We start from the raw sequence: 24,555 nt of genomic DNA, 5'->3' as shown, positions 1-24,555 counted from the left end.
TCATTAAGATCATGGCTGATCTGGCTGTGACTCAGCTCCTCTTATCTGGCTGATTCCCATAACCATTTTTTCCCTTATTATTCAAAGATCACATGTCTAGAACTGATCTGGAATAGAACTGAACACTGCAATGATAAAGGAATTATTCCTACACCTGATATGGTAGCTGTGCCTTTTGCTCAAAGATCTGGGCTGACTCTTCAGTACTGCTCTGAGGAGATGCGCTACATTAAGCAGTGCTATCCTTCAATGCAAGTACTGTACCATCTGCTCGCTTGGTTGGATGTAGAATATCCCTTGTTATTACCTTGCAGATTGAGAATATCCTGGCTAATATTCATCCCTGAATTGATAATATCAAAATCAATCATTTGACCGCTGTCATATTGTTGTTTGTGGGAGTTGGCTGAGATCAAATTGATTGCACCATTGATTTCCTCCATTATAACAGTCACAGTAACACATCTGAAGAATTCCTTTGAGTGGAAAGAAGTCATAAGTGGCTTTGTATAAACGTAAATCTTCCTTATTATGGATGAAGCAGCTGAATATAATTGGGCTGAGAACAGTACATACTAATTATAAAATAATTAACACCAATAATGCAGTCATCCTCTTCTGTGCAATGTGTAATACTAGACGGTGAAAAAAATTGAACTGATTCCACTATACCTTCCAGATTTCCTTTATGCCACAGGCAGCCAAATAAAGCTGCAGATGTTAGACTCTGAAGCATAAACAGAAATCAGAGAAGAACTGAAACCTGTCAAGTGGCATCTATGGAATGAGAAACCAGTTCGTGATTTAGGTTGAAGGCCCTTCATCAGAACTGAGAAGAGAGAAGACAAATTTGTTAAAAGAACTTTCGTAGGATGTGCTGAGTAGGACAAGATGTATATATTTCAGCAAGTCCCAGATAATACAAAATCAATCCGACCACAACATTAGCAATATGTCGCCTGGCAAAGAAGCGATAAAAGGTCCCGACTTGAAGCATTGATAATTTCTCTCCATGAATGCTGCCTGACTTGCTGAGGCCTTCCAGCTTCTCTTTGTTTGCTCAAGATTCTAGCATCATAGTTCATCTTTGTCTTTTGCACTGATATGTTGTGCTCCATCATTGTGGATGGAAATATTTATGGAATAACCTTACCTTCATAGGTTTTTTAAATTGCTTGTTACCATTCAGAAGTAGACGAGTAATCTACAGTCTAATTGGTTGATTGCAGAACTATTCAACATGCAAATGGTCCTGTGTTGTAACTTTAGCAATATTTTTCAGCGATTCTCCTGCCATCTTATTCTGCATTCCTTTGAATCAATGTTAATCCTTTGGTTTGATGGCAATAATGGGGGAAACACAGGAAGGGAGTGTAACTACTCAGATCATTTTCATCTTGGTAGGCCTTGATGAATGGGATACCACACAGATTGGTGTTTTGGTCCAGCTATTCACAGTCTGCGTCAGCAATTTGGCTAGGGAATGAAATGTCATGTTTCCACATTTGCTGACAGTGCCAAACCAAATGGGATTGTGAGGAGGATGTAAAGAGGCTCCAAGAGAACATGGACAAATTGAGTGAGTAGGTGAGAATGGGCAGATGGAGTATAATTGGAAAAAATGCCATTTCATCCATTTTTGTTCATGAAACAAAAAAACAGATGTTGAAAGGGATAGAGGTAGGTGAGTATGTTTATGCACAAACCCCTGAATGCCAACACACTGGTGCAGCAAACTATCAGAAGGAGAAATGTTATGTTAGCCTCGATTATGATGGAGTTTGATTGCAGGAGAAAAGTTTGATTGAAATTATGTAGACCATACTTGGCAGACTGTGCACAATTTTGCTTGTCTTTTCTAAGAAGGGATGCTCTTGCCAGCAAAGATTCACCAGGGATGGAGAGTTTGTTGCAGAAAGAATGATTGAGTAGACAGGGAGCGTGCTTTATGAAGTTCAGCAGAACAAATGGAGATCAAATTGAAATTTTAAAAATTGTTAAAGGTCTTGGCTGATGAATGTAGGATCTGCAAGCAGATTGAGAATAAGGATCAGACCATTTACAACTGAGATATGAAGAAATTTCTTCATGGAGAGGTTTGTAAATCTGGTGAGCTGTGGAAGCCCAGTCAATACATTTGTTCAAAACATAGATCTATTAAACGATATGAAAAGGAAGCAGAAAAATGACACTAGTAGACTATTAGACATAATCTTAATGAATGGCAGATGAGGTATGAAAGGCTATATGGCCTACTTCTGTTCCTACTGTGTATTTTATCATGAATGTACCCTGACCTGATATTATAAATTGTGATAACTTATGCTCTTACTGGTGGATTGATTCTAAATCTATCCAAGTTGTCAGACAAGAATAAGGCCTCAGTGTGAAGATAGAATCTCTCAATAAAGGCTAAATGGTGATGTCTTTGACCACTACTCTTTTGAACTGTTGAATGTAGAACAAGTTGATTGAGAAGGGTGTCTTCCTCATCTTCACACTGAAAAGGAAATACTTGATGTTCAAAGTTGCAAATATATTTCATATGAACGTTAGAACACATTCTGCAAATATGAGGGAATGGGTTTGTGGATTGGAATTTCAGAAGTGAAATTTTCCCATATAAAAATCCAAAACTCCTAACACAATTTTGTTTTAACTCAGGAGAGCCGAGTACTACGGACTGTGCCTCTGCTGGCCGCCTGCCTTCCAGCTGACAAATGTAAAGTCTTCATTGGAAGGCGTTTTAATGAGGACAGGTAAAGAGATTTTTAAATCTTTGTATATTCTTAAATGTAACAGTCACTGCATTTCAAAGTACCATGTTGTCTGTAACATTCTTTGGAGATCTTGATCTTGTGCAAAACTCAGTAAGAGTAAATGTCACTTAAAATCCAGTAAAATCCCCGCTATTCGGCACCTATGGGTATTGCAGATGCCAATTTTCTGGTTGCCTGAGACACACTCTTACTGTCTAACTAATACATCCGCATTAAAAGACACTGAAAAATGTAATTTGAAAAATATCAGTATTGTAGTCCTTAATTATGTAAAGTTCACTTTAATCAGGTAATTCCCGTAACTTACAAAATTCAAATCTAATTTTGAACCCTGGTCGCAAGCATTGTAATAGCATTGCGTTAACCGCTACGTTATGCTAACCATGCCACTGTCATAATTAACCCAGACCCCCCCCCCCAAGTTGCAGATGAAGCCTTACTAATATACTTAATAATATACTAATAAAAATAAGACTCTTACAATGAAGGGATAGGTAGACAATTTGGGAGAGACACCCCAGCAGTGAGCAGCATCAGCTGGCTCTTCATCCTGGGAGCCGCCATTTTATTCAAACACAACCTTATTCAAACAGCTGCTGCGGGCGGGTCACAACCGGGGCGCTCTGCTGGCTGAATGCTTGCTCCCAAGGGTTATGTATTGATTTGGAGAACATCTAGCATTTTAAACTTTTATTTAAATTGTTATTCATTTTTAATTTTATTTATTATTTCCTCGATATTTTTGCTGGTTGCATGGGGTGGCCGGGGGTTGCCGGTTGCTTAAATTCCAGATACTAGGGATTTTACTATACCAGGAAAGTGGGGGCAATCTGCACAACTTTAAGATTTGCAAATTATGTGACCTTCTAGAACATAAGGAATATATTTATTTGTCATTGAATAAGTACTCATCAAAGATAGTTGTTGAAATAGGATAGATAGAGAGCCCTTTTTCAGTAAATTAATATTTGTTACACATTGCTGTCATATTGCCAACAACTGCCACGTTTTGAACGTGAAGGATGTATGCATCACTGGATATTCACGGAATGATTATAACTGTATTAACGTTGAATCATAAGTTATTTCATAATCCATAGATATCAAAGGAAATCACAAGGATAAAATAACATTTTTCTTGTGAGGATTTTTTTGTTTTTACTGATTGCTGCTACTTGGTCCAACAAACAAATATGGGTCGGCAGAACATCGTGGGCTGAGGGGCTTGTACTGTGCTATAATGTTCTATAGTGAAAGCCTGTACCACCTGGGTGGAGATGTGCAGTTTAATTAATTTTCATTTAGTTAGAAAAGAATGATTTCCTGTTTCTTCCAGTTGGATATTTTACAAACATGCTGAAAAGAGCTCCATCCTCCACCTGGACATATCTAGAATAGGCAATGATGGAAGAGGAAAAATGTTTGCAAATAATATATTTCCCATAAAAAGAAATTAACCTACTTCCCAGTAAATAACTTTACTATTTGCAAGAATCAATGATGTTAAATTCTCAGATTAAACAAATTAAAACATAGTTATTCAAAATAATTTAAACTCCTTTCTTAGCTGTTTCAAATGAAAGAAAATGGCAATGGTTTCCTTCTGAATGTGTACTTCAAAAAGTTTACAAAATTCAAATTTGTGTTGAAGAGAGATTACTAAGCAAGAGAGGAGCCCATGGTATTACAGGAAAGATACAGCATGGGTAAAAGATTGAATAAAGGTAGAAGGCAGAGTGGAAATAAAGAGGGTATTTTCTGGCTTCCTGTTGATGACTAGTGATGCTCCGCAGGGGTTGGTGTTGGGTCCATTATTTGCCACATTATATTTAATAATTTGGATGTCAGAATTGATGGTATGTGGCCAAGTTTGTGAATGATATAAGGATAGATGGAGAGTTAAGTATTGTTGAGGAAACAGGGATTTTATGGACGCTGGACAGCTTTATATTTTGACCAGGGACAGGACTGAAATGTAGCTGGAGAGAGAAGAGTGTGCACTGTGGGAACACTAAAGCAGAACTGAGAAAGCGAACAGCTGCTTGGAGCGCGAGAACCACGCGCTGGGAGAATTGACAGCTGTCAGGAGCGCAGCAGCCCTGTGATGAAGCCGGTGGACTCATGGAGAGCGTGCCCACTGTTGTCAATCCCTCTCTGCCAATCAGGATTTCTGAAGGCATGTGCTATGGCAGTTGAAGAGACCAGTGCACTGAGTTTGAACTGTCAGAAAGACGACAGTTAGTTGGACAGTGGCTAGTCAGACTGTCAGTCTGTGTGTGGATGCCCGGCAGCTTCAGCAGGCGGGAGGCTGAGTTGCTTCATTTACGGGTACCAACACTGCCATGAGGAACTGTCTGTTGGTGTGCTCACCCAGCAGCTTCATTTGGAAGAAAGGAGACTAAGTTGCTTTGTCTGTGGATGCCAGCACTGTTTTCCTGACAGCAGTTTGTGACACTCTGACTCCCAGAGTGTGTGTCTGACCTGTACTTCTCCAGTCCTCTTTCAAGAGGAGGACTTGCGGCAGAAGTCACTTGACAACCCAAGACAGGGTTTCAGAGGAGAAGACACGTGTGACAGAAGGTCACTTGACAACCCAAAATAAAACGGCTTCGGAGGTGTGTGAAAATTGCCATTGTGAAGAAATTAAAAGTCGTTGTTACCACATTAGAAAACTCAGGAAAGTCTCTCATGTTCCCCTGCCAAGGTCATAAGTCTGTAGTGATAACAGTCATCTCTCTCCACGTTCATCTAAAAGACCTGTGCGGAACTAAACTAAGAAGTCCACGACCGGAGACCAGATTCTATAGATTGTTCTTTTGACATGACTGACTTGAGGTTTTGTTTTGGGAGTTTTATTTTGGGGCATTTTGAGCTTGAACTGTAATGGTCTGGGTTTTTTACCACACACACATTATTAATATCTGTTGTTAGTATCTTTGGCTTGGCTTCGCGGACGAAGATTTATGGAGGGGGTAAAAAAGTCCACGTCAGCTGCAGGCTCGTTTGTGGCTGACCAGTCCGATGCGGGACAGGCAGACACGATTGCAGCGGTTGCAAGGGAAAATTGGTTGGTTGGGGTTGGGTGTTGGGTTTTTCCTCCTTTGCCTTTTGTCAGTGAGGTGGGCTCTGCGGTCTTCTTCAAAGGAGGCTGCTGCCCGCCAAACTGTGAGGCGCCAAGATGCACGGTTTGAGGCGTTATCAGCCCACTGGCGGTGGTCAATGTGGCAGGCACCAAGAGATTTCTTTAGGCAGTCCTTGTACCTTTTCTTTGGTGCACCTCTGTCACGGTGGCCAGTGGAGAGCTCGCCATATAATACGATCTTGGGAAGGCGATGGTCCTCCATTCTGGAGACGTGACCCATCCAGCGCAGCTGGATCTTCAGCAGCGTGGACTCGATGCTGTCGACCTCTGCCATCTCGAGTACCTCGACGTTAGGGGTGTGAGCGCTCCAATGGATGTTGAGGATGGAGCGGAGACAACGCTGGTGGAAGCGTTCTAGGAGCCGTAGGTGGTGCCGGTAGAGGACCCATGATTCGGAGCCGAACAGGAGTGTGGGTATGACAATGGCTCTGTATACGCTTATCTTTGTGAGGTTTTTCAGTTGGTTGTTTTTCCAGACTCTTTTGTGTAGTCTTCCAAAGGCGCTATTTGCCTTGGCGAGTCTGTTGTCTATCTCATTGTCGATCCTTGCATCTGATGAAATGGTGCAGCCGAGATAGGTAAACTGGTTGACCGTTTTGAGTTTTGTGTGCCCGATGGAGATGTGGGGGGGCTGGTAGTCATGGTGGGGAGCTGGCTGATGGAGGACCTCAGTTTTCTTCAGGCTGACTTCCAGGCCAAACATTTTGGTTGTTAGTATATAGTTGTCATAAAGACTCGTGTTCGGGTGTTAAGTTTATTGAGTTAATTCTCTTACTGACAATTGTTAATAAATTTTGAGTTAAACTTAACCCATCTGCGTTTATATGTGTCTTTCAATTGCTGCCGATGAGGTGTAACGGGGGTCTGCATAGGTACGAGAATGGGCAAAGAAGTGACAGATGGGATACAATGTGGAGTCATGCACTTTGGTGGAAGGAATACACTATCTATTTCTAAGTCAGGAGACAATCAGACAGCAGAGTTCTGAAGGGATTTGGGAGTCCTCTTACAAGATTCCTGAAGATTAACTTTCAAGTTGAGTTGGTGGTAAGGAAAGAAAATGCAATGTTTGCATTCATTATGAGATGGCTGGAATGTAAAAGAAAGTATGAAATGCTGAGGTTTTTTAAGTCATTGGTCAGACAACATTAGGAATATTGTGAACAGTTTTGGGCCCCTATGTCAGGAAGGATGTGTTGGAGAGGTTTCAGAGGAGGTTTATGAGAATGATCATGGGAATGAGAGGATTAACATATGAGAATGGCTCTATACCTGCATTCATTGGAATCTAGGAGGATGACTTGAATTTCATTGAAACCTATCGAATATTGAAATACTGAACGAGAGTGGATGTGGAAATGTTTCTAGTAGTGTGAGGGTCTAAGACTAGCGGCCACGATCTCAGAATGTCCCTTTACCAGTGAGATGAGAAATTTATTTTGCTGGAGGTTGGTGAACCTATGGAATTAGTTGCTACTGACAGCTGTAGAAGTCATCAGCTACATTTAAAGCAGAGGTTGATGTTCTTGATTAGTAAGCATGTTAAAGGGAGAATGCAGGAGAATGGTATTGAGAGGAAAATCGATCAGCTATGAATCAAATGGCAGAGCAGATTGTATGGGCTACCTGGCCTAATTCTGCTGCTTTTCTTTTGATTTGATAATACTTTTAAAAACACAATTCAGGTAAAATTACAGCCTGAGAAAGACAAAGTTGAGTTTTACAATGAAATATATAAATAAGCACATTCTACCAATTTTAGCATTCTCAATGTAAATAAAAAGACACATCTGCCATAATCGATCTCTCAACAACTCTTTTTGAAGTTTAAAAAAAAAGGATAATTTCAACAAGGTTCTAAATTTAGATCCAAACATTAGTATTGAAGACAAACCCATAATAGTGTCCTGACGTAAAAGATGCTTTCGCTGAGCATACTGATTCATATTTGCCAATCACCCATATTCTTTATGATATTGAGCAGGCATAAATTCTTGATGGTTGTTGTTAGTTTGGAGTTGAAGCCTAACCTTGGGAAGGCACAATCAACTCTTATCAATTTACCGATCTCCCATTCCCAATATCACTACCCTCCCCCAAACCTGACACCACTAACTCTATCATCCTTGTCTAGTTTTCACCTGCTATAGTGGACGAGTGTTAATGGGCATGAGATAGTTTAAATATGCTTCATGGCATTATATGGTACTGATTATGCTCCTGACCAATAATCTAAAGGCTAATCTGCAAGAAATTTGCACCTGGTAAATTTAAATTTGGTTACTCAATACATATGGAATAGATATTTAAAATGAATAAACTACTGCATTGATGTAAAGTACACATAATTCTTCAGATGTAACCTGCCATTATTTTATCTAACTTTCACCCCAACCTCAAATTTACGTGGTCCATCTCTGCCCTTTCTTGCCGTCTCCATCTCAGGAGACAAACTTTCTACTGACATTTTTTGAAAACTTACCAACTCCTATAACGACTTTGATTACACTTCTTCACATCCAGTCCCCTGAAATAATTCTATTCTTGTCTCTCAATTCCACCATCTCTGAAACATTTTCTCCCAAGATGAGGTCTTCCAGAAGTAGAATTAGGCCATTCAGCCCATCGAGTGTGCTCTGTCATTCATATCATGATTGATATAATTGGCAGAGTGCTGCTGTGCTTGAGATTCAGAATCAGAATTTATTGTCAGGAACATGCAAACAAAATTCATTTGAGGCACTGTCTGTGGTTCATTGTTCATTTAGGAATCTGATGGCAAAGGAAAGAAGCTGTCCTTGTGCTGCTGAGGGCTCATCTTCAGGCTCCTGGATGAAGAGGGCGTGGCCTGGGTGGGTGGGGGTCCTTGAGGATAGAGGCCGTTTCTTAAGACACCGCCTCTTATGGATGTCCTCACTGGAGTGAAGACTGGTGCCATAACGTTGCAGGCTGAGTTAACAACCCTCTGGAGATTTTTTTTCCAGTCCTGAACGTTGGGACCTCCATACCAGACAGTGATGCAACCAGCCTGAATGCTCTCCATGGTATGATGATCAGAATTAATTGTAAAATTCCAGCAGAGCATTCAAGCAGTATTTAACAAAGGTTTAATTCAAATTGCTTTACCTTTTGATGGTAAAGCAGAGTTTCAATGTACTTTTTAATAGTCTTCTCAGTTTGTTCCATCATCTTCAAAGATTTGTGTACGTACAGTTCTGATCCACTGTTCATGCACCTTCAAACTATTTAATGTGCACTTCCTCGCATCATAGTGTCATGTGCAGTTTGTCTCAGTGGCTCATCATTCAGACTTGCCATTCCCCATGTTTTATTTTGTGTGTGTGCTCTATGACCATTTTGGTCAGCTTTGAAATTTAAAAAACTGCAGATGCTGAGAATTTGAAATAAATTTGTCAAGGGAACAAGTTGTTGATGAAAATTAATGTTGGCAATTAGAGGAAGAAAATAAACAAAGGAAGACAAAAGCTGGGCAATGCAGAGCTATAAGCTGTATGGCACGCCATGCCAGAGGAGAGTGAAAACTGAGTTAATATTGGAGGTGGATGAAACTAACAGAGGAATTAAGTTACCTGAAGTTGTTGAATTTAATTTCAGAAGGTGACAGCAATTCTAAGTTGGGCCTAATTACAACAGTGCAGAATGTCACAAATAAATAGTTTAGAGGGCAGAGAAATGAAAAATTAAAGAGGTTGTCAACTTGAAACCTCTGTGGGCTGAATGCAGTTGGTTTATCCAATGTAGAGGAGGCCACAATGTCAGCACCAAATTCAGTAAACAAGATGAAATAAACTGCAAGTGAATCACTGTTTCTCCTGGAAGGAGATTTTAATTCCTGGGAAAGGAAGAGGTGGACGGATAGGTGTTGCCCTGTCTGAGGCTGCATAGGGAATTGCCAAGAGAAGGGAAATGGTTGGAGGACATAGAAGGGTGGAGCAGGGAAACACATAGGGAATGGTTCCTTCAGAATACTGAAAAGGGAGGGAAAGGGAAGATGTGTTGTAATGGATGTTTATTTCTCACCTATCCTCAGTGTTTGAGGCAGGGAGATACAAAGGAAAGGGAAGAGTCCAAAGAGGGACATATAGAAGTGAGAATTGGGAGGAATACTTAATTTTTCAATTGTACAATAAAACCCATGTTATCCAGAATTCAAGCAACTGCCAGCCTCAAACACCAGCAAAAAAATCGCAGAAAATAAATAGGTATAAAATACAGATTTAAAATTGATGAATCTCACTATTAGTTCACCCATCCATGCAACAATCAATCTCAAGTAATTGGAAAATTCACTTATTCCGCATCTACCAGTCCCCATAGGTGCTGCTTACCAGGCAGGGGTTTAACTGTACATAAATGCAGTATTTTCAATCTTGCTCTTCGGTTGAAGAAAAATATTTTTTAAAGACAAACACAAGAATACAGATCGTAGCTCAGACGATCAAGCAGCTCAGACAATCATAGAGATCTCCTTCCTCTCCAATTCAAACCAGAGCCTCGGAAAAGTGGCAAATGTGAAAAGACTCATCCCATGAGTCTGCACTCTCTTCTCTCATTGGGACCACCAGGTTCCAGGGCAGTTTCTTCACTGTCATTAACAAACTCCTGAATGAATTTCCCACTCGAAAAGTTATGTGGCTTTTGTTCTTTTTAAAATATTTTTATTGAGTTTAACATATAAACTCGCATACAAAATTTTAAGGAAAACACAAGTTATCTCAGAAACATACAAGTGCAAAAAAAGAAACAAATTGATGGAACTACATTAGACAGTTCCTTGATCCACATAAGAAACAAATAATTAAATTAATCTATGATAACCATGTTAAACTCATATTTGCCAAATTGAGCCAATTAAAGAAAAAAAAAACCCTAAAAATTAAATCTTATCTACCCCCTTTAATCAAGGTTACTTTGTCAAAAAAAGGGAAATTGTGGGTCTGATGGCAATCTCTGCCTTTGTTCTAACTTAATTTTTTCTGCAACTCTGTGCTTTGTTTTAACTGCTGTACGACATTTGGGCTGACCGGCGGGACTGCTTGCAAAACAAACGTTTTCACTGTGCCTTAGTAAATTTGACAATGAATGATAATATCTGGAAAAGAGTTGAGGGAGAGGAAAAATGTTCCATGTATGTCATAAATAAGTGGAAACAATACAAATTTGCTAAATGGCACCTTCAAGCTGGAGATAATGATTGGAGTTGAAATAGACATTGTTCAGTGTCCAGGTGAATGAATGGGTGGTTGGAAGTAATTGGGGCTACTAGTTAGACAACTTTGTGTTTTCCTTTTTGCTGACTGCTCCTCAGTTGAGGAAAAGTATATTTTAAAGACTGTTGGGCACAGAAAGAAAGCTGACCGAAAGAGGTCGAGTTTGGGAGTGAGTTCCAGAGTTGTGCTCTCTCTCACGCTCTCACTTACATATGTTTAGGTTAATAGAACCATCACGTCTATCCCTCGTGTTCAAGGATGATGGCCTTCGTTCCATTCCACAGAGTGAAGATACCTGTGCCTGTGTTTGTTTAATGTGCACTTGCTGTTGCACTCCAAGAGGCACATGATACTTCACAAATCAACCAACTAGTTCCAGTGGCATAGAAACCACGATGATTGAAGCGGATGGATTTGTTGCAGCCTTTGTCTGCCTTCACAGCCATTGAGTTCAGAGTACCTTTGTCTGACTGTTCCACCATTGAAGACTTGGTTGGATTGTTCTTTGTCAGGACTTCACCCTCGACCTTACCGCCATGGGTAGCCCTACCAGGAGCATAGCTCCAGGTGTCATCACTTTCGGGATCATAGGACTACACAAGCTTCTCCACCATGACAAGGTGACCACTGCTAATTAAACAATCAGACCATAACTGTTCTCATCTTGGGGATCCTTCTGGATATTAATTGTTTTCAACATCACCTTCCATTGTTTTGATAAATCTCAAGTGCATACCACAAAAACATTTTTGCCTTGAGCTTATTACCACTTGCTTTCATTCACTACAGGCACTATTACTGTAGTCTGGCCAACAGAATTTTCTGAAAGGTAGCAAATTATTTTGCATGTCAGTGCTGCATCAGCTGTAAGTAATATCGTTTGTAAGTAGAGTGGCAATATTTTGCTCATTAGAAGTATCAAATCTCAGATATTGACTTAGAGGTTTCATGATGGTGAAATGATACACTTCTCTCTATTGAAATGAGCTTGAAATACATTTGACGTTCTTTCCTGATCATGCATATTTCCATCAAACTATTCATCCGATGATATTTACATACTGCATGAAGTCAGACTCACTGACTTTGTAGAAAGAAATAAAACATTATCTGGTGAATGGGAAGCATCAATTATCTGCTGCCTCCTTATTTCTGAGGTTGTCAAAGAAGGCACAGAATTACCTGTTGGCAATCACCAATTTGTGTTGGTCACGCAAGGACACCAGAGTTGAGGAAGGCAAGCAAACATGTGGCTTACAGTTTTAATTGTGGTTATTTTAAAATTATTTAAAGTCATTCATAAAAACACTTTTTGAAATAATAAATGTGTTTGCGATGCCCCTTTAAAAATGTGCAGGTTTGTTTAACTCTAAACTTTCCGTCCTTGGTATAAAACTGGAGAACTCTGGAAATACTCAGCACTTTGGGCTGTATCTGTGAGGAGGAACAGAGTTAATGCAGTTCAACAAGAAAGTCGAGATGCTGGGGTTAAGTGCAATGCACAAATATGCTGAAGAAAATCAGCAGGTCCTGCAGCATCCAGAGGAAGTAAAGGGTAACCAGTGTTTCAGGTTTGGGCCCTTTGTCAGGTGCAATCAAAAACAGGCATGCACCTGAATTAAAACGGTGGGATAGAGGGGAATTTCTATCAGTGTCAACATTCCTCAAAGGGACTTCTCAGTAGAGTAACTGAATGGAGCTGTACCTTTATGCACCTATAACCTCTTACCTGTAGCCTATGCTCCTCCCCCAGCCCCTTCCTTCCTCCCTTTCCCCTCCTCCTCCCACTTTTTTATTCAGATGCACATTGGTTTTTTAAAACATATTGAATCCTCTGGATTCCCACTATCTTTTGTGATACTGTGTATGCCTTCCCGTTTGCTTTTATGCTGCTCTTGTCAGCCACAGTTAGCCAGACCCTTATTTAGGATGCTTCTTCTTTGGAATGAAATGATCTTGCATCTTCTGAATTACTCCCAGAAACTCCTTTTTGCTTCTTTACTGTCTTCCCTGCTAAGGTCCTCTTCCATGAAAAGGAAAATCCATCAGTACTGTAAGGGCAGCATTACAGTACTGTTACAGAGTTTATTCAGGAGCCTTATGGATGCAGGGAAGCCTATTGATATGTACTTTCACACTGTTAAGTGTTCTCCCTGTTGGGAGGTGGGAAAAGAGAGTACGTCTAGGATGTGATGGGTCTTTCAATAAGTTGGCTGCCTTTCCTGGACAGGAGATGGGGTTTATGGAGGGGAGGAAAGTTTTTGTTGAGCTCTGAGTTGCATTCCCTACTTGCTGTTATTTCTTCCGATCTTCTGCAGAACTGCACAAAATGCATTCCTTAGGCAGGGACATATATTTGCTGTGTTTTTTGCTGATCCAGTAGTTTATAAACAGTCACTCTGCTGTTTGAACTCATTTTTTGTTCTTGAAGAGCACTAGCTGTTGACATGGTTTTCCATTCAAATCCAGACCATGTATCCAAATGAGCTTTCACAGGAATGTTCCAGTTAATTAGCTGGGATTAAAATCAAATGTTGGAAACTTCCTAATGGTTTTTGATTGCACCTGACAAAGGGCCCAAACCTGAAACATTGGTTACCCTTTACTTCCTCTGGATGCTGCAGGACCTGCTGATTTTCTTCAGCATATTTGTGCATTGCACTTAACCCCAGCATCTCAACTTTCTTGTTGAACTGCATTAACTCTGTTCCTCCTCACAGATACAGCCCAAAGTGCTGAGTATTTCCAGAGTTCTCCAGTTTTATACCAAGGACGGAAAGTTTAGAGTTAAACAAACCTGCACATTTTTAAAGGGGCATAGCAAACACATTTATTATTTCAAAAAGTGTTTTTATGAATGACTTTAAATAATTTTAAAATAACCACAATTAAAATAACCACAATTCCTGCTCGTACCCCTTTTCTTTTGAAATGTGCTGTTTATTACTTGTTCATTGAGAGTTTGAGCTAGTTTTTATAAATGAATGTTTAAAATAGTTTAATTAAAAACATAGATTTTGCTTTGGTCAGTTATCCATGGATTGAAGACCAATTTTTGTCAGTCACAAAAGAATTTATTTAAGTAGGAATAATCCAGCAGCACAAAGTGTTCACGATACAAAAGATGATTCTTTGATATAATCCAAGCCTCTCATATTTTGTTCTGTTCTCCTTATTTTGTTGTGTGAATTCATTAAACCAGATTCATAACGTACTTCAATACTATGTAAAATGAGTGCTGATTCTGCTAGACTCTCTCTGAAGGTCTCTCACAGCTCATTCCCAGATGTAAACCTGACATTGCTAACCAGGCAGTGCATTTGTGTGTGGGGTAATGCTTCATCTAACAAAATGGTCCTGGTGTGAAAGTAAAAGCTGTTTTTGACAACAATGCTGTTGATTAGCATTGCAGATGGCCCAAAACTGCCAGTGAAGATTTCAGACTACTGCGCTGGTTGGGGTTCTCATGCACCTGCTTTAATGAAGCTACCTTCTGGTTCATGGTCAATTTAAAAACTCAGTAAAGCCAAAAATTTTTAAAAAGTGCAAGAGTTATCTAATGCTAATCTTTCTAATATGTAACTTTAAAAAAAAAACTAGTAAGTTGAAATGATGGAAATTTCTTTTGATAAACTATTTCAGTTATAAACTATTGAATTTATGGCGACTAAGATGTAGAGAAATTCCAACTGATCAAATTTTCACTATATTATTAATAATATTTATTTTAAATATATGTTTATATGTATTGTACTTATCTATATGTCTTTATGCATGTTTATACTGTGGACTGAAGAACACGTTCGTCGGGTTGCACTGGTACAGTCAGATGATAAATGAACTTAAACTTGATATTAAAAGTATTATTTGATATACTATTTAATGAAATGATTTGCAAGAATTGAAGTATTCCATGTTACACTGAAAGTGGTGGCAAAGTACAACAAATAAATAACTTCTCTTTACTCAGTTCTGCTTAATTTTCTTCCAGTATCTGCCTGGGAGAGTCGCAAACAAGGGGAGGGAGCGACAAAATAGTATGCCAGTCATTTAAAACGGATGTGCATGGAAACTTATTCACTCAGAGAGGAGTGAATTCCTGGAATTCTCTGCCTCAGACCATATTAAGGTGGATTTACATAAATATTTGAAACATCAAGGAATTTGATGTTATGGGGAACTTGCACAGAAGAGTTGAGATGAGCATAGGTCAGTCATGATCATGTTGAAGGACAGGTCAGTCTTAAGGGATCTGGCAGCCTCCTCCTATTATTTCTTTATTCTTGGGAGTTCCATGGGAGTTCTGTTACTTACAAAAAAGATTGGGAATTTTTGAATTGGTCAAAATATCATGTCACACACGCAATTTGTCTTTTCCCAGTTTTTGAGATACTTAACCATATAACCGTTTACAGCACGGAAACAGACCATGTCGGCCCTTCAAGACCGTACTGGTTCACCTGAACAACTCCACTAGCTCCTCCGCAAACTCCTGAAGAAGTAGATGAACAGCAAAAATAATGAATAAAACTTAAAAACTATTCAAAAAATACATGCATGATATTTTAAAACTAACTTCTACAACTCCCCTCCCCCTAATCCACCCACCCCAACTCACCCCACTCTAACCTATCCCAAAAGAAGAAAGAAAGGAAGGAGGAGATCACCCATAACAACAAAATTAATCAATTAATTACCATGGTTTGGAGTAACACCACTACTTTCTTGAATCCATTGGCCTCTGTGTGTGTTCTGCTTGGATAGATGACAACATTGTGCAGCATTCTGTTGAGTACATAGGAACATTTCAGTTTAGTTTTCATATATTGTTTTTCCCCCAAAGTATCTAAATCATGGACATATCTATAAAATTGTTCATCAATAGCAAGCTGAAATTTTAGACTCATTCCTTCACAAGTTACAGCGACCCACTAACAAAACTCACTGGATCACATTTGCTCAACCAAGAATTGTGCAGATTCTCATTTAATTCTGTTTTTATTAATGTTCAGCAAAAAAAATGTGTCCAATATGTGGCAACATATAATGAAAAGAATACTCAGTATAAATTGGATTTTTTTAATGCTTGAAATAAGTTGGTGCAATCAGAACATGTAAAAGACTTTTAGATAGGCACATGTAAGAAAAATAGGAGGTTATGGGCTGTGAGGTTTGGATGGGTACCGTCAGATCATGGTCCCAAGGGCCTGTTGTGTGCTGTATTGTCTTATGCAAATTGTTATATTGGGAACCACGCTCTAAGCTGGAACAAGGTGAAATGGCCCAGAGTTACTGGTTGCATTGTAAGTAATTAAATAATCTTATGCTGGAGCCAGCATAATAAAAAATGTTGTAGTTAGAATTCTTATATATTAAGAAGCCAAGATGAAACACATTTATTAAAGGACGTTGCAAAGACCAAGTCAAAGATGAGTGACAATAGAGAACTCTCATGGTTATAGGAGAGAGGAATGGCTGAACCAAGAAAGATATTTGACATTTTTGAAGCCTTGAGTAATAATTGAGCTATATTCCTATGTTATTAGCCAATGAGTAGAGAAATCCAGTTTGATTAATTGGCCAATATGTGAGAATGCACAAACTCCTTACTGACACTGCAGGATTCCAACCCCGGTCCTGATTTCTGGTGCTGTAAAGGTGTTGCGCTAACCACTATGCCATCCATGCCGTGCCACCTTAATGGCATAACCAAGATTATAGGGAGGAAATCGAGTTTTCTCATTAGGGATAACAGGTCTATTCAGAGGAACAATGAGGTGTGCAGAGATGTATGTGTGCGATTTTGGATCACACTTCAGAAATATCAAAAGATACAGCCTATCAGCATAGGCGAACATTAAGGATCCCTTGGCAATATTCAAAGAACTCGAGGTACAAATGTTAAAGTGGTGATGCAGCAGGTAAATTATCAAACTAATAATGCAGAGGCCTGGACTAGATATCAGTTAATTATTTGGAATTTTGGGACATAAAAGCACAAACTAATGATGATCATGTAAAATCACCAGATTGTTGTTAACCACCCCCCCCCCCCCCCCGCCCCTTCCTTGGTTCACTAATGTACTTAAGGGAAAAAATGTTGAGCCTTGCTTGTTTCCTACATAGTTCACACTTAAAACCTAAATCTGGATATAGCAAAGGTGTCTCCAGCCCAGATAACCTTGAAAAATCCATCTCACAAGCCTGTGGGGTCTATTTCACAGAGAAGTTAAGCAATAGCTTGGCACAGCTATATTCTAACATACCTTATTAACTATGCACTAGAGTCTTTCTCCATCAACACTGAATTTATCTTGTCACACTCGCAAAGGTGATTAATCAACACCAAAAGTGGTGTTGAAAAAGGACAGGAAGGAGGTGTCCTAGGAGTCTTCAACATTAGGCCCTTTCAAATTGCCTTGTAAGATTGGGTTAACCAGACAATTTACTAGATTGAAGACTCAGGTACAGGGCTATTTGAAAGGGCTGAACAGGACAAGCCCAGTCAAAATCTACCCGTGTCCTCGATCTGTTGGAAGTGGTCAGGGAACCCAGTAAAACTTACCCAGGTATCCTCCTCCACCTCTTTGAAAGGTGAAATGGCTCACCCAGTTACTCTGGACCTTTAAACAAAAAGGGAACAGAAAGAACACAGGGTTGGTGATTTAACAGCTAAGTTAGGGTGCTATTTGAAAGGTGGAGGAAGCACACACAGTAATCTCACCCGGGTCCCAGAGGGCTACCCGTGTGCTGCAATTTGTAAGTGCATATTGACTCCAGACTCATGAAGTCATTAAATCAAAAATGGGCAAGGAAACATATTCCAGGTCACCACCTCCATCCTTCTTCAACTAAAGAATAAGTTCAACAGTTGAAAGAAGCAAGAAAAGTAACAAGGAATCAGAGTGCACTCTGGTTGGGAGAATTTTAATGTCCATCGCAAAGAATCACTCATAATACAACCCCTGATTGGGTTAGCCAAGTCTTTAGCTGCCAACATAGTGTTATTACGTTGAACAGCACAGAAGCAGGCTTTTTGGCTTATACCTCATCCATGGCAACAATACCGCTCTCCTCTCAACAGCCCCATTAATAATAGTTACTAAGTGAGGTTTGAGACAGGGGATCCTTCAGCAAGTGACTCTCTTGATAACACCCCTTGACATTCCCGTCATCCACAAGGCACAAGGTAGGATCATGAAGAAACTTGCTGTATGAATGTTGCAGCAACATCTCGAAGAAGCTTGATGTCCTCCAAGAAGCACCCTGGAGTCATATCTACAAAACACCCAGATTACTATTCCAGCATCTCCACAAATCCAAGTCTTCTTTCATCAAGAAGGACAAGTTGAGTGAATGCATGTGAACACCAATACTCAGCAATTCTCCTCTAAATGGCATAGCACATTGACTTTAAATGGGATTGTCAGTTCTTCATTGTCAGCGGGTCAAAATCCAAGAGCTCTCCACCCCGTCACCCTATAGGAGTATCTTCATCCAAGAGACTTCAATAGTTCATGAAGGTTGCTCACTGCCACCTTCTTGATAATAATTACAGATAGAAATAATTAGTGATTTTGCAGAAAAAAAAACTATTGAAAAAATCCTGCATCCTGGTTTTCCTCTCTAAATTTAACATCTTCCAGTAAGTACCAACTTTGGAAACCATACAAATATAAAGCAGTTTGTAAAAGGAGACTTTTTTTTTAGCAGGAGCCAAAGCAGCTTGTAGAAATCAGATCAAATATCAACTAAATCCAAGTAAACATTACTTCAAGCTAAGCATCCCCACTGGTAATAATTGTCCACATTTTATAGCCAGTCCATTTATTTGGATTGTGTATTGTCAGACTGAGGCTGTTAGATGAAGACAGATTCTTTTATATCAGCTATTCAGGCTGAAAAAATCATGAAGTTATTAACTTGCAGGAGAATGAAAAGGAATGTTAACTTCATTGCCTTTCTCTACAGTGTTAGGCAATTTGACAACTGAGACTATCTCACACATTGAATAACAGTGCAAACTTAGCAACAGCAGGATCCTAGAGGAAGCCAATAGCATAGAACATGGAACATTGCAGCGCGGTACAGGCCTTTCAGCCCACACTGTCATGCTGATCTATGTAAACCTACTCCACAACAAATATAATCTTTTCCAACCTTCCACCTACGACCCTTAATTTGTTCTTACATTCATATGATTATCTAAGAGACTACTAATTGTCCCTATTGTACCAGCTTCCAACTCCACCTCTGGCAATTCTAGTCAGCCACCACTCTGTTTAAAAAGAAAAGTGCCTCTGATGTCGCCCCTAAACTTTCCGTCACTCAGCTTAAGCATCTTGTGCCCTCTGGTATTTGCTGCTGTCACCCTAATAGATTATAGCATATATTGTGAAGATTTGCTTTGAGCAGATTATGGATATAAATGACATTTTTGATAGGTATACCTGCATCTTCAAGAAGTCCCTAAACTGCAATAACACACCAAAGTTGTGAGCCACCCCCAAAACATACCGGGAGTCTGTAGTCTGGCCTTTGGACAAAATACACACTCAAGTGAGAGCAGTATCTATGCAGATACTGGTTATGCAAAGGCCGGTGCCTCAATCATCGCTGTTAGGTTAACCACGGCATATGCTGCACAATGTTGCCCCCTGTCATCCACATATGATGTTCCATCTACAAAAAAGAAATTGGGGGTCCTGAAATAGGATATCTAGCAAATCCTCTTTGGATGTGGTTAACTTGTGATTATATTCCAAGCAATCTTGGGGTGGGTGCTTCATTTCCATGGGTGGGGGTCTGTGATGAAAGTAGCTGGATTAATTATTGTCAGTAATGAGTTACTTAGAAGAGCAATCTCATATCAATTAAGGCGAGCCTGAGTGTTTGGATGTAAGTAAAGCTGTCACTGTATGTTGCATGAAGATCTATACTGGCTGATGTAAGGTGATATTACCTGCCACTAAAACTAAATTATATACTGCAGGAAGGATCTGGGTGGACGATGTCATGCCCTGGGCCACTGGGTCCTTTTACCTACTGGGGCCTGGTTGGTGATAACAAACATTTCTTGAGGTTTTCGAGGACTATAGACTTGCATTGTCTTGTTTTAGCTGATAGCTCCTGCATGAAAGTTGGCTACAGTTCGTAAAGGGAAATTATGTTCATCTGAACTCTGTGGATCCTCTCCTTCTTGGGTATTCTCAGTCTCTCCTACTGGCTTGGCTTGACCTCTCACTTAGGGCTGTGTTTTCACTGATACTGCAATGAAAAAGTTAACGATCCAGGAAACATTTGCAGACTGTCCACCCTATCTGTGCCCCTCATAACCTTATGTACTTCCAAGAAGTCACTTCTCATCCTTCATCGCTCCAAAATCAAAAGACATGTTTCCTAATCAACTCAAGTCTCCTTGAATCCTTGGTAAATCTCCTCTACCTCCTTCCTGTAATGAGGTGACCAGAACTGAACACAATCCTCCAAGTGCAGTCTCACCAGAGTTTTATAGAACTGAAGTATAACTTTGCAGCTCTTGAGCTCAATTTCCTGCCAAATGAAGGCCAGCACAGCCTCTTTCTTAACCTCAGCATCGGCCTCTTCTGCACTGACCTCACATTCACCAAAGTGAACACTGAAACAAAGGATTTAATTCAATCAGGCAGCACGTTTGGTGTAGTGCAGTGGTTCTCAACCTTTTTCTTTCCACCCACATACCACCTTAAGCAATGAATCACATCCACTTTAAGTATTCCCTATGCCATCCGTGTTCTGTGATTAATAAAGGATTGCTTAAGGTGGTATGTGGGTGGGAAGAAAAAGTTTGAAAACCATCTAATTGACTTGTTATGTGCACGGTTTCATAACTCTAAAGGAAATGGACCAATGACAGTTTTTCTCAAGCAAAATATTTCAGTAACAATTGGGTTTAGAGCAGCAATTCTCAACCTTCCCTTTCCATCCACATACCACCTTAAACAATTCCTTACTAATCACACAGCACTGATGGCATAGGGATTACTTAAAGTGGTATGTGAGTGGAAAGAAAAAGGTTGAGAACCATTGGCGTAGCAGTTAGCGAAATGCCTTTACAACAACGCCAGCGATCTGGACCAGGGTTCGAATCCCGTGCTTTCGGTAAGGAGTTTGTACATTTTCTCTGTTCTGCATAGGTTTTCCTTGGGGACTTTGGTTTCTTCTCACCATTCAAAATTTACTGGAGTGTAGGTTAATTGGGTGTAAATTGTACAGCATGCACTCGTGGACCAAAATGGCCTGTTACCGTGCTGTATGTCGAACTTAAAAAAAAAAATTAGGAGTTCCCTTACCTTCTCTGCCTCTGTTAAAAGAACATATTCCCTCTTTATCCTAAATCCATCCAACCCTTTCTTTGATATTGTTCTTTTCTTCACGTACATGCAGAATGCCTTAGGGTTTTCCTTCATCCTACTTGCCGAGGCCTTCTCGTGTGCTCATTCCGACATCTGACCATACATATCATTCTCATGAGCTGTTCCTGACATTTACTTCCTAAACTTTATGTATGCCTCATTCTTCCTCTTAACACAAGGGCCATGTTTCCAAAATACGCATCTGTTCATAGGCTCAAATACAAACTGCGTGATGGGTTGTGCAAATGGAAGTAACGTGGTTTGTAGTCGAGATGCAAGGTTATGTTTGAGCTGAAACCAAAACTATTTTGCCTTCATTCAGACAGGTTGGAAACTTGCATTTAATCACCTAACCTGTCAAAAAATTTGAACAGCAGAAATAATAATAACATCACAAATCAAACCCCAAATGGGCTGCTTAAGCCTCAAAAGTAGCGTGTTTACCAGTGATATATGGTACTGATCAATTATACATATGTAGTCATCAGCATTGCTTTTCTTTTTGGAATTTCTTTTTAAATTGAGTTTTTAAAAAAATTGTATGTTGTTGTTTCAAATATGAAATTCAAATCCCATCGACAAGTTCTGTGGGTCCTGAGGGACTGCCTAACTCGGGATCAGGGATGGCTTTCTTTTGTTTTGGTTTTGCGAGTTCTTAGACAGCTGATGAGGCCAATGTGGGAATTGCAGACTCTTCCACACATGAACTTTCCCTGTAATTCTTTTCCATTGTACACCTCATAATGATCCCTTCCCCTGACTGAGCTTGAAATGCAATGTGTGTTTTGGAAGTCTAGTGTCAGGCATGTGATCAGAATAGTCTGCCTGAAAGGGAGCAGGCCAGGCAGAACATGGAGTCATATGGGAAGTCAGGGGTGCCAATGTCCTGTTTGACGATGAGTTTGTGCAAGGTTTGAAATCTTCAATCATCTGTGTCCCAAATTAACCAAAGGCTCTGTTATCATGTTGAAGGTGATAGTGGATTTTATTGTCAGCATTTTCCTTAACAGAGATATGAGAACTGGTTCATATTTCGCAAAGTCTTGTCACGAATCTTTATTTTCAGAGGGCAGTGGAGTACGCCAAGGGCAGGTTGGGAGAGAACTGTTGTCTTGAAGATATTGTGTCTCAACCCTGTGATATTGTACATAATCCTGATAGAGGCCGGGAGGTTATTTTTATTGGAAAGTGAAACTAGAACTTGGGGACATGACATCAAAATTTGATGGAGTACATTTGAGGAAGAAATCTGGAAGAGTTGCTGCTTCTCTTAACCTGTGGAATTATCCACCAAATGAAGCACTGAAGGCTGCTTCAATCAATGTATTTAAGGCACAGATGGATTTTGAATAGTTGGGGAATTAAAAGAGTTATGGGGGAAAAAAGACGTTAAGTGAAGCTGAGATCAGCCACGATCTTCTTGATTGACAGAGCAGGCTAAATTGATCTAATGGCTTACTCCTGCTCCTATTCGTAATGTTTTTATGTTCTATCAGAAATTTTCCCTTTATCTGTTTATCCCTCTCCCACTTCTCTGTAAATTGAAACATTTTTCCCTCTTTGCCAGAGAGTTTCTCCTTTAATCATTGCTGCCTGTCTTGCTGAGTATTTCAGAATCGGAATCAGAATTTATTGTCATATACATGCATCATGAAATTCATTATTTTATGGCAGCATTCCAGGTGCAAAAAATGGCTATAAATTACATTTTAAAAATTTAGTGCAAATGAAGAGAAAACGTGAATAAGGGAGGGAGTCAATTCAGAAATCTGATGGCGAAGGGGAGGAAGCTGTGTTTTACCATTGGGCGTGTGTCTTCAGGCTCCTCTACCTCCTTCCTGGTGGCTGCAGTAAGAAGAGGGCATGCCCTGCGTGATGAGGATCCTTGATGATAAAGGTTGCTTTCTTGATGCATTGCTTCTTGTAGATGTCCTTAATAGAAGGAAAACTAATGTCCATGATGGTGCTGGCCGAGTTCACAACTCTCTATAGCCTTTTCCTGTCCTGTGCATTGGCAACTCTATACCAAACAGTGATGCAATCAGAAATCTCCAAGAGACTTTGGTGTCATGTCAAATCACGTCAAACTCCAAATGAAGTATAGCCGCTGGCGAGCCTTCTTTATGATCGCATCGACATGAAGGTCCCAGGTTAGATATTCAGAATTTGAAGTTCTCCACTGCTGAGTCTTTGATGAAGACTGTTTTGTGTTCTTCTTGTTTCCCCTTCCTGAAGTCCACAATCAGTTCCTGGGTTTTGCTGAAGTTGAGTCTGAGGTTGTCGTGTCACCTCTCAACTAGCTGATCCGTCTCATTCCTGTACTCTTCCTTAATTCCTTCTGTGAGTCTGCCGATGACCGTGGTGTTATCGGCAAATTTGTAGACGGCATTTGAATTGTACATGGCCCCACAGTCATGAGTGAGTAGAACAGTAGGTTAAGCACGCATCCTTGAGGTACACCTGTATTGTTTGTCAGTGAGGAGATGTTCTACTGATCTTCACTGGCTGTGGTCTTCTGATGAAGAAGTCAAAAATCCAGTTGCAGAGGGAGGTGCAGAGATCCAGGTTTTAAAGCTTGCTGACCAGTACAGAGGATACGATGGTTTTGAATACTGAGCTGTAATCGATGAAAGGCAGCCTGATGTGCGAGTTGGAAAAAACACAAGTCTGCAGCCACCGTGATTGAAGCAAAAAAAAACTGGGGAAACTCAGCAGGTCAAACAGTGGACTTTGTATTAGCAAAGATAATTTGCGCCACCTTCAACATGATCCAACCCCCAGATCCATATTCCCTCTCTCTGCCTTCTGTGGAGGCAGCTCCCTCCCTGGCTCCCTCATCCACTCATCTCTTCCCATTAATTTTCACCCTTGGCACCTAACCCTGCAGCTGCAAGAAGTGTCACACTTGTGCCCACACCTCCTCCCTCACGACCATTCAGGGCCCCAAACAGCCCTTCCAAATGAAGCAACACTTCACTTGTGTATCTATGGGAGGGACCTACTACATC

At 40.1% G+C, this 24,555-nt stretch overlaps 1 protein-coding gene across 2 annotated transcripts in view; it reads left to right on the top strand.

Moving 5' to 3' along the window:
* The window catches only part of dtwd2 (DTW domain containing 2), a 182,032-nt gene that overhangs the window by 78,134 nt on the left and 79,343 nt on the right, over positions 1 to 24,555 (top strand). For both annotated transcript variants that reach the window (XM_069889887.1, XM_069889896.1), the window contains exon 3: positions 2,665 to 2,759. In XM_069889887.1, the coding sequence (XP_069745988.1) occupies positions 2,665 to 2,759 (95 nt within the window). The remainder of the gene's footprint in view (positions 1 to 2,664; positions 2,760 to 24,555) is intronic.

Source organism: Narcine bancroftii, chromosome 1 (genome assembly GCF_036971445.1).
Source record: "Narcine bancroftii isolate sNarBan1 chromosome 1, sNarBan1.hap1, whole genome shotgun sequence".
NCBI lineage: Eukaryota > Metazoa > Chordata > Chondrichthyes > Torpediniformes > Narcinidae > Narcine > Narcine bancroftii.
The sequence above is the reverse complement of the archived record's forward strand: the minus strand, read 5'-3'. Positions and strand labels throughout refer to the sequence as shown.